This window comes from Myotis lucifugus, unplaced genomic scaffold, assembly GCF_000147115.1.
Source record: "Myotis lucifugus unplaced genomic scaffold, Myoluc2.0 scaffold_1, whole genome shotgun sequence".
In the NCBI taxonomy this organism is placed as follows: Eukaryota; Metazoa; Chordata; class Mammalia; order Chiroptera; family Vespertilionidae; genus Myotis; species Myotis lucifugus.
Window position 1 is genome coordinate 19,357,687 of NW_005871049.1, and position 10,521 is coordinate 19,368,207.

The 10,521-nt window shown below is 34.5% G+C and overlaps 1 protein-coding gene across 1 annotated transcript in view; it reads right to left on the reverse strand.

Annotated features, from left to right (window-relative positions):
- The window catches only part of LRBA (LPS responsive beige-like anchor protein), a 546,641-nt gene that overhangs the window by 450,583 nt on the left and 85,537 nt on the right, over nt 1-10,521 (reverse strand). Inside the window, exons 18-22 of the mRNA XM_014455776.2 lie at nt 8,003-8,095; nt 6,731-6,839; nt 6,232-6,313; nt 3,872-3,995; nt 3,384-3,576 (exon numbers count right to left, since the gene is read on the reverse strand). Coding sequence (XP_014311262.1) covers nt 3,384-3,576; nt 3,872-3,995; nt 6,232-6,313; nt 6,731-6,839; nt 8,003-8,095 — 601 coding nt within the window. The remainder of the gene's footprint in view (nt 1-3,383; nt 3,577-3,871; nt 3,996-6,231; nt 6,314-6,730; nt 6,840-8,002; nt 8,096-10,521) is intronic.

Sequence of the window (10,521 nt, forward strand, 5' to 3'; positions counted from 1 at the left end):
AAATGTATATGATGCTCAAACTCGACCCATTTTTCTCCTGAGTGTATAAAGGGAAACGGTTCTAGCAGAAAATCCAGACTGCAGCAGCAGAAACTAGAATAGCTGGGCATCTTCACAAATTAAAGAAAGTCAGTTAGACAAGAGGTGGCAGTTTCTGTAAAGTGCCAAATAGTAAACATTACAGTGTCTGTTGCAAATACTTAACGTTTGTGGCATGAATGGCAGCCATAGAATATCTATATATATAAAAACCTAAGTAACTGAACAACCGAACGACTGATCACTATGATGCTCACTGACCACCAGGGGGCAGACGCTCAACGCAGGAGCTATTCCCTGGTGGTCAGTGCGCTCCCACAGTGCGAACAACACTCAGCTGACCAAGGGGCATCAGATGCAGGGCTCACGGCTGGCGAGTGCTGCTCTGGCAGCGCAAGCCTCTCCCGATCAGGACTGATGGTGCAAGCCCATGGCAGGCACAGTAGGGCCATGATGAGCGGGAGCCGCAGGCAGGAGCGGCAGGCATTGTTGGACTGCGGGTTTTGGCCCAATTCCCACTGGCCAGTGGGGATCAGGCCAAAATTGGCAGTCGACATACCCCGAGGGGTCCTGGATAGCGAGAGGGTGCAAGCTGAGGGACCCCACTGGTGCACAAATCCATGCACCCGGCCTCTAGTATATGTATGTATGTATGTATGTGTGTGTATGTGTGTGTATATATATAAATGGGAGCGGCTGTGTTATAATAAAACTTTATTTTCAGGAACAGGTCAAGCCAAATTTGGCTCTCAGGCTATGTTTGGCTGAACCCTGCCTTAGACTAAATTGGTCAGTTCAAAATGTAGTGACTAAAACAAAGCCATTAAATGTGATTTTACAAAATCACATTTTTTTCTTATTTAGCACTAAATTGTTCTCAAACATAAAATTTGTAGGGTGTCTTCCAAACTAAGATATCTTTGCAACACCTTATGATTGCAATGCACTATTGTCTCACTGAGAAGGAAAAATCAGAATGAATAAAACCTGGGTATGTTCCAATAACTAAAACCTAAAATATATATATACACACACACACATATTTAAGAACTGGCAATGTATTTCCAATTCAATGTCAAAATATTCCAGAGTAATAACTATAATCCTATATAATAAAAGGCTAATATATGCAAATCGACCAAATGGCGGAACCGGTTGCTATGACTCACACTGAACACCAGGGGGCAGATGCTCAATGCAGGAGCTGCCTCCTGGTGGTCAGTGTGCTCCCACAGGGAGAGTGCCACTCAGCCAGAGCCCTGAGCCAGGATCATGGCTGGCGAGCACAGCAGCGGTGGCGAGAGCCTCTGCTGCCTCCACAGTAGCACTAAGGATGTCCGACTGATGGCTTAGGCCTGCTCCCCGCTGTGGCATTGCAAGCCACTCCCGATCGGGACTGATGGTGCGAGCCTGCAGCAGGCACAGCAGGGCCGGGATGAGCAGGAGCCACAGGCAGGATCAGCAGACAGGAGTGAGAAGCTGGCCTAAGCCGTCAGTCGGACATACCCTGAGGGCTCCGGGACTGCGAGAGGTCGCAGGCTGGGCAGAGGGACGCTCCCCCAAGTGCATGAATCTCATGCACCAGGCCTCTAGTAGTCAATAAAATAAAACACTTAAAGATGTACCAAATTTATCATTTCTCTTCCTTCTACTCAATTAACAATATAAATAATTACATATTTATAATCCTTCTGAGTATAAAGTTAAATAAAATACAAAAAGTATAAACCATAAAAGAAATAAATTTTACTGTATTATATGAAATGTAAAATTTCCTCAGAAGACAAATGACATAATATTCCAGAAATGGATAAGCCACAAATTGCCAGAAGCCATTCATAAACATAACTAGTAAATGGTTATGACCAAGAATATATAAAGAACTCCCACAAAACAAGAAAATGCAAATTAATATTATGGTGGTATAGCATTTAAAATTTACCCACTCTGCAAGTTTTTAAAACTCCAGCCATACCAAGTGATGAGAAAATATGAAGCAATGAGAACTTATTGCTGTTGAGAATGTAAACTAATACACCACTGGGAAAGAATTTCAATTATCTTATAATGTTCAAAATCTACATCATAGAAGTCAGCAATTCCACTTCTAGAAATATATAGAGAAACTTTCAAATATATACAGAATGTATCAAAAATGCTCATCAACTGTTAAATGGGTAAACTCATACATGGAATACAATACAAATGAGAAAATGAACACTACCACACAGGTCAATATGAATGAATCTCAAACAATAAGTAAATAAAGTAAATTGCAGAAAAACGCATTTAATATATCACTATGTTAAACATAAACATGAAAAAATGGAATTGTTTAGAGTTATATATATGTTGTTAAAAATAAGACAGAAATAATAAAAACACCAAATTCATGTTAGTGGGGGAAATGGGAATCTAACAATGGTATACAAATCAAATGGGATAGGAAACCCAATTTCATAAATAGTAATAGGTACATTATTCCTTATACCTTTTTGCATCTAGAATATTTCATTAAAAATTTTAAACAAATATATTTATATATAGCATTTATATATATATAAATATATTTATTTATATATAGCATATATATATATGCTATATATAAATAAATAACTTACATGCCGAAACCGGTTTGGCTCAGTGGATAGAGCGTCGGCCTGCGGACTGAAAGGTCCCAGGTTCGATTCCGGTCAAGGGCATGTACCTGGGTTGCAGGCACATCCCCAGTGGGGGGTGTGCAGGAGGCAGCTGATCGATGTTTCTCTCTCATCGATGTTTCTGACTCTCTATCTCTCTCCCTTCCTCTCTGTAAAAATATCAATAAAATATATTTAAAAAAAAAATAAATAAATAAATAAATAAATAAATAAATAACTTACAGTGGCTTAAGGTAAAAAAATAAAATAAAATTTTTCCAAACCAATTTTTTAACTGGCTGAAATATGACCATAACGCAAACATTTGCCAGAGCTTTTCTGTTTACTCAACCACTTTACACAGAGCAATAACCTCTCATCTTTGAATATACTACGCCATCTTGTGTTCAAAAGTTTCAAACCACTATAAAATTCGAAGTACCACATCAGAATACATTTACTGGAAAATATGCTGTTTCATGAGGTTTCACTTTATTAAGTTAAGCACACATAAAAATAACATTTGGGGAAAAAACTTTTGTCTCTAAAGAAATTGTGAATACTTTATTTTTAGTTATTCCTTGCTTTAATTGTTCATTTCACTTTCAGGGGATAATCTGCCTTTTTTCCCTTGATTTTAAATGAGTAAAACTCAAAATTATAGACATTTAAAATGCTAAAATATTCTTTCGTAAAGAAACTTACCTTTGAATGCGTAATTGATAAGGTGTCTACCCACACACGCCAGCCACCCCACTCATATTTGACTGCATGGTAAAGTAGAATTCTGAATATGGCATACACCATTTCTGTTATCTTTTGCTCATCAGAATTCTTAGGATTAAAGTAGCAGAGAGAAAGCATCCACTCTTGCCACACAGAACACTGTAGCAAGCTCCTGAAAATTATAAGAGGATACTGAATTACTTAAAATCATCTGAAAGAATTCTAAAAAGAAAAAGGTCAGAACAAAATAAATAAAACATCCACCTTTATCTACGTATTCAAAACAATTAAAGAATGTGGTACTGAAAGCTCAATTTAACTATATGGTATATTACTTATATGCCCTTAATGACAAAGCATATGGAAAATTCATTTCAGTGTTTTTTAAAGCAATTTTTCTTAGAACAAATGGGCTTATTCAAAGCTGGACTTGAAGACTGCAAATAAATACTTTCTCATATGCTTACCTTCTATTTTCTCTACTGTTATTAAAAAGTTTAATCATGTCAGAAAGAAAAGCTCTGCGAACTTCCATGCTCTCTGAGCACTGAGGAGAATTTCGAAGGAGGGTCGCAATTATTTTTAGTATCTCTGTAAGACAATTCATAAATCAGTAAAAAACCAGAACACTATAAAATTTTCTTAATGGAAGATCATCCATATATTGGAATATTTCATTTCCCTGAGATAAATGTCTACTAAAAACATCCTCTTTTATGTTATAAAAAAAATCATAATCTGTTGAGAATGACATTATGTTCATTAGCAAGCATCCATAAACAAGAATGTTTTTAAATATCACAACCACGATGTGTAAAAGTTGAATTTTAAAAGGTTATAATGAATGAAGTTAAATTATGAACAAATTAAATAATGGTAAAACTACTAACAACTCTCCCTAATCTCTGCCAATTAATAAAGTTGATCTTAAAAAATAAAACAACCCTATAATCTAAAATCTCAGAAAAAGAGAATAAATTCTCAACTCCTTCAACAAAATTTATGGTATGCACATACCCTTTTCTTTATCATCATGAATTTTAAAAGTATCAAGATTTTCTTCCATAGTTTTAAAAGCAAAATTAGTACCAAAAAAAAAAACCCAAAGAAATTAAAACCTACGCAATACCCTGAACAAATACAAATAAAACTACTATATAATGGTCTTAAATAAAACGGTCTAAGTTTTTTTAAGATAACTTTTTAATTCTTATTGAATTTATTGGGGTGACATTGGTGTCTAAATTTCTTACACTAAGCTTTAAATAAATAAATTCTTTAAAAATGCATGCTTAAATCCATAACTTAAAAACAAAACATCTAAAACTCTGAATTTTAAATTAAATACATCAAAGTTTTACCCCATTAAAAATTTAGAAATTCTAAGCCAGCCTTTGCTCAGGTTTTTGGTGGTTCTGAAGCACTAAGTTTAAATTATCAAACATAAAGATACTTTATCATACAATTAACCATATTTGGGGAGTAACATCTTAATTCTTCTAATGAAAAGCCAAAACAATGATTACAATGACAATGATAATTAAAATAATGATGATGATAGCCACTAAGTTTTAGAATATACTATTGTGAGGAACTGTTTTAAGAAAATACAAGTATTAACACATTTAATCCTTATATAATGATAGCTATATACTATTATTACCCTCATTTTAGAGATAAGAAAACTAAGGCACACAGAAATCAAAGTAATTTACCCAAAGTCACAAAACTATCATGACATATAGACAAGGCTGAAAGCCAAGCAGCCTATGTTTTTAAACACCAACTATGTCTTTTCTAAGACAATATATTATGTAGACAATAATACTCTAAAATTCTTATTTAAGTAAGTCATCTTCCCCATAAACACATAAAATATATTTTATATTATATTACATTATGTTATATTTTCAAGATTTTCTCCCTGAAGGCTAAAAAAATTAAACTTCAGATACAGGTGTTTTTAAAACGGGTAGTAAAATAGAATGCCACAAACACAATTTAACACACAAAAAAGTAATTAGATTTCAAAAATCCACAAACCAGTTATTTTAATGTCAATAATCTTAAAAACCAAGATGAAAATGTACAGGTACTTAAAAATTCTAAATATCAAAAGAAAAAACTGTTAAGTAGACTAAGTTCATAAACAATAAAGTAGGCAGTTTTCTATTTCAAACTTAGTATTCTTAAATTGACAGTAATTTAAGATAAAAGCTATCTCCATGGTTCATGTAATTTAGCTAGACATTACTAAATTGTGCAATCAAAACTTTACTGAAAATCTGAACATACATTAAATCAAGATCTTATGCATATAATTCTTCAAAATCTCTATATAAACATTTCCACATAACCTAAGGTCAATTTGAAGATAAATTCAACATCAAACACAAATAAAATTAATTTTGTATCACTGCCTTAATGAAATATTCTTTAATGTGTTTTCAACAATATTAACCTTAGGTTTTTCATAGTTTAAAAGTATAAAAAAAAAGAAGGGAACTGGGAGAAATGGATGAAGGTGTTCACTCAGAGGGTACAAACGTCCAGTTATAGGGTGCCCATGCTCTGAAGATGTTATATAAAGCACAATGACCACAGTTAACAACACTGTACAGAATATATGAAAGTTGTAAAGATAGATCTTAAACATTTGCACCACACATACACACACAAAATTATAACCATGAAGTGATAGATGTGTTGACTAACCTCATTGTGGTAAACATTTCACATTATATACATATACCAACCATCATTAAGTTGAACATCTTAAACTTATGCAATCAAAAACGAATTTTTAAAAAGTATATTAAATACATACGAGGATTTTGTATCTTTACTGAAGAATCAGGATCTGGATGCTGTTTACGTATCACTTGTGTACAAATCTGTTCTATGAGAATCTACAGAAGTAAAACAATAGACTGTATTATCATTATCACTGTATTACCATCCCCATTAATGAACTTTAAGTACAACACTTAACAATGTTAATTAAACAGTCCAATGTTATCATGGTAAATACCTTCTTTTACATTATATTAAATGATTTCAACATCATAACTCTATTTTTACTTAATCATAAAATGAGACACCAAATACTCGATACAATGGAAGAAATACTTTAAAAAAGACCACATGCTTAATAATTCACATAATAACAGATTTATTAAGATGCAGCCACATCTCATTTATGTAACTAATTTCAAAATTGTACATCAAACCTAAATGATCTTATTTCATTTATACACTATCAACTCATTATACAAGCATTTTTATTGTAAGAAATTAGTAAAATTAAATTCTAACTACATTCCTACCTCAAAGAGGACATTATACGTGGTCATTGTGATTAAATTTGTGTGAAGCAGGAGTCTTTCAGCTAACAATGAAAACAATCCATGTCCAAGCATGACTTCAGCTTTTCTTCTGTGATGACACAGAAAGAAATAATCAAATGCACAGTCTTATTATCCACTACTTAGTATGTATGTTGAAGGAGACACGAAAATGTATTTCACATGACCAACAATTCCAACTCAATAACTCTCACAATTTTCTTCACCCTCAAACTTGTAAGGCCATTCTCTTTAAGGAGAGAAATACAAACTACAGTATAAGCACAGCTAAAGTTGTAAAAATTGCAAGACTAACTATGCACAACATAGCCAAAATCTCCACCAAAATCTTCAGGGCAATTATTTATTAACTAGTTGCTATTCTCTGTCAGTACTGAGCTAATAACCTCTACTGTGGATGAAAATCTAAAACCCAGTAAGTAGGTTAAGTAGATAAACAATGTGGAGAAAAAGGCAAAAGAAATATAAGAAATTAAGAAAATTAATAGCGTGAAAATAAATATACCAAAAATAAACTTCCAAGAAATTCTTCAGAAACTGAAGAATTGTAAATTTTAATTTTATACCTGAGTTTGTCCATTTTTTTCTGCAAATGGCTGAATAGCAAATATTTTAGACTTTGTGAACCATATAATCTCTGTAGCAACAACGCAACACTGCTGTTGTAACATGAAAACTGCTATAGATAATAAACAAATAAATTATTGTGACTGTGTTAGAATAAAACTTTATTTACAGGCAGCCAGGGATTCAACATAAAAACCACAGTTTAACAACACTTTTCTACCACGAAAATTGTTAATTTTCATAATAAACCTATCCTGGTACAAGGAACTACAGGTAAAATAAAAATATCCACATTCAACTAAAAATAAGGAAGTTTTAGTTTTTAATTATACATATAGCAGAACACATTATGTGACAAACACCCAGGATAATATGGCAGTTTTGTAGTACAGATAAAGCAAACGATGATCAAGTCAACTGAAATGAAGTCTCCACTGTACCTAGAATTCAATTTATACATGTGTTCCCATAATGAACAAAAACAAATGAAAAATTCAAATAAGTGTCATAGAAGACAAACAATATACTGCTACTCCTTTATTTCTAATGTGTAGAAACAAGATTAAGTTTAAATAGTTTACCAACAAAATTAAACAAAAGAGACTACTTTTTGTAAAATAAGTAAGTAATATTCTACAGTTCATTTTAGATTTCATGCATACTCACTTTGGGGCCAGATGTTTTAAAAAATAGCCTATTGCCTTGAGAGCTTGCACTCTGATTCCTTCACTTGTTGATGCCAAAAGTTTATAGATTACCCTGAATGAATTAAAATTAAGAAAAAAATACTCTGAGGATAGTATTCAAAAGATTTAAAATATATATGTATATGTGTCTAAATTTTTTCATACTCATATGATTATAAATCTAATTTCAATCTAATTGGGTAAATTTAATATACATTTATAACATTTTAAAACACTTACCACTTTACTAGATGCCCAGTGCACAGATTCGTGCATGGGTGGGGTCCCTCACCCTGGCCTGCGCCCTCTCGCAATCCAGGATCCCTCGGGGGATGGTCGGACTACAGTCCGACCATCCCCAAGAGGGATGTAGCAGTGCCAAAGCGGCAGGCGGCAGGGAAGGAGCCCCAGCCAGGGCAGCTGCAGCTCTGCTGCCACTGCTGCCACCACTTGGTAGAGCTGCCAAGGAAGTAGGAGAGGCTCCCGCCGCCGCAGCTGCACTTGCTAGCCATGAGTCCAGCTTCTGGGTGAGCGGGGCTCCCACTGTGGGAGCGCAATTGACTACCAGGGGGCAGATCCTGCATTGAGCATCTGTGCCCTGGTGGTCAGTGCACATCATAGCGACCAGTCGACCAGTTGTTCTGGTCGTTCAGTCGTAATGGTAGCTTAGGCTTTTATATATGTAGATTGTCTTAAAAAAATATGACTTTAGCACTAACTGGTTTGGCTCAGAGGTTAGAGTATCCACCTACGAACTAAAGGGTCGAGGGTTCGATTCCCAGTCAAGGGTATGTACCTCAGTAGCAGGTTCCCTAGTCCTGGTAGGGGTGTGTGCAAAAGGCAACCAATTGATGTGTCTCTTTATATTAAAGAGACATCCGTGTTCCTGTTTCTCTTCCTCTCTTTCTCTTTCTCTCTCTCTCTCTTTTACCCTTTCCCCCTCCTCCCTCCCTTCTACTCTCTAGAAATCATTAGGAAAAATATCCTTGGGTGAGGATTAAAAAAAAAACCACTTTAAATATAAAGACACGCATACATTAAAAGTAAGTGAGGAAAAATATACCATGCTAACACTAATCAAAAGAAAGCAAAAGTAGCTATATTGATTTCAGACAGAGCAGACTTCAAAGTAAGGAAAGTTATCAGGAATTACATAATGATAAACATGGCAATCCTCCAAAGAAGAAATAATAGTCCTTAACATGTGTATGCCTAACAATAAAGTGTAAAAGTATGTGAGGAGAAATAGATGAATTCACTATCATAGTTAGAGACTTCAATATCCCTTTCTCAGAAATGGACAAACCCAGCAGGCAGAAAATCAGTAAGGACATAGATAAATTCAACAATATCATCAATCAATTGGATATAACTGCTATGTAAGCATATACTAAAAAAGAAGGACGAACGAAAATCAGTAATCAACCCTAGGAAACTAGAAAAAGTGATTAAAATTGAATCCAAAATAAGTAGAAGTAAATAATTAGTAATAGAATACAAGTTAACAAAATTGAAAATAATATAAAATAATAAAGATAATCAACAAAACCAAAAACTGGTTCTTTAAAGAAAATCCATAAGCTTCTAGCTGACCTAAGAAAAAAAAAGAGAGGACCCAATTTACTAATACCAGAAATGAAAGAGGAGATAACACTACAGATCCCATGGGCATATTAAGGATAATAAAAATACTATCAACAACTCAATGCCCACAAATTCTATAACCTAGATGAAAGAGATCAATTCCTTGAAAGACACAATCTGCCAAAACTCACAGAAGGAAAAAGTGGATAATCTGAATAGGCTTATATCTACTAAAGACATTAAATAAATAATTAGTAACAGTCCAAAATGGAAAGTACCGAGCCAGATGGGTTCACTGGTGAATTCTACTGAACATTTAAGGAAGAAATTAAACCAATTTTCTACAATATCCTTCACAGAATACTTCCTAACCTGTCTCTGAGGCACCAATACCAGAAAAAGACATTACAGGAAAATGACAGACCAGTATCCCTCAACAAAGATTTTTTTTAAAGCCTCAAAGAAAGATTCAAATCCAAAAAAAAGTATTAAAAGAATTTATATCATGACCAAGTAAGGTTTTGCCCAGATATGCAAAGCTAGTTCAACATTTGAAAATCAATTCATGAAACCCATCACATGAACCGATAAATAAAATTACTGATCATATAATACAAAGTTAATATATGACAGTCTATATATGAACAATGAACAAGTGTAATCCTAATATATAAGAAGCCAGGGGCCGTCACAATGAAACAACCGGATGGACAACCAAACAGCATGCTGTGTGGGGTGACAAGGCCAGCAGGGGGGTTAGTGAGGGACAACCAAACGACTGAACAGCAGGCTGCGTGGGGTGACCAGGACGGCGAGGGGGCCGTGAGGGACGACCAAGCCGGAAGGGGGCAACCAGGCCAGCAGGGAGGGTAGTTGGGGGCAACCAGGCCGGGGGGGGGGGCAGTTGAGGGTGAC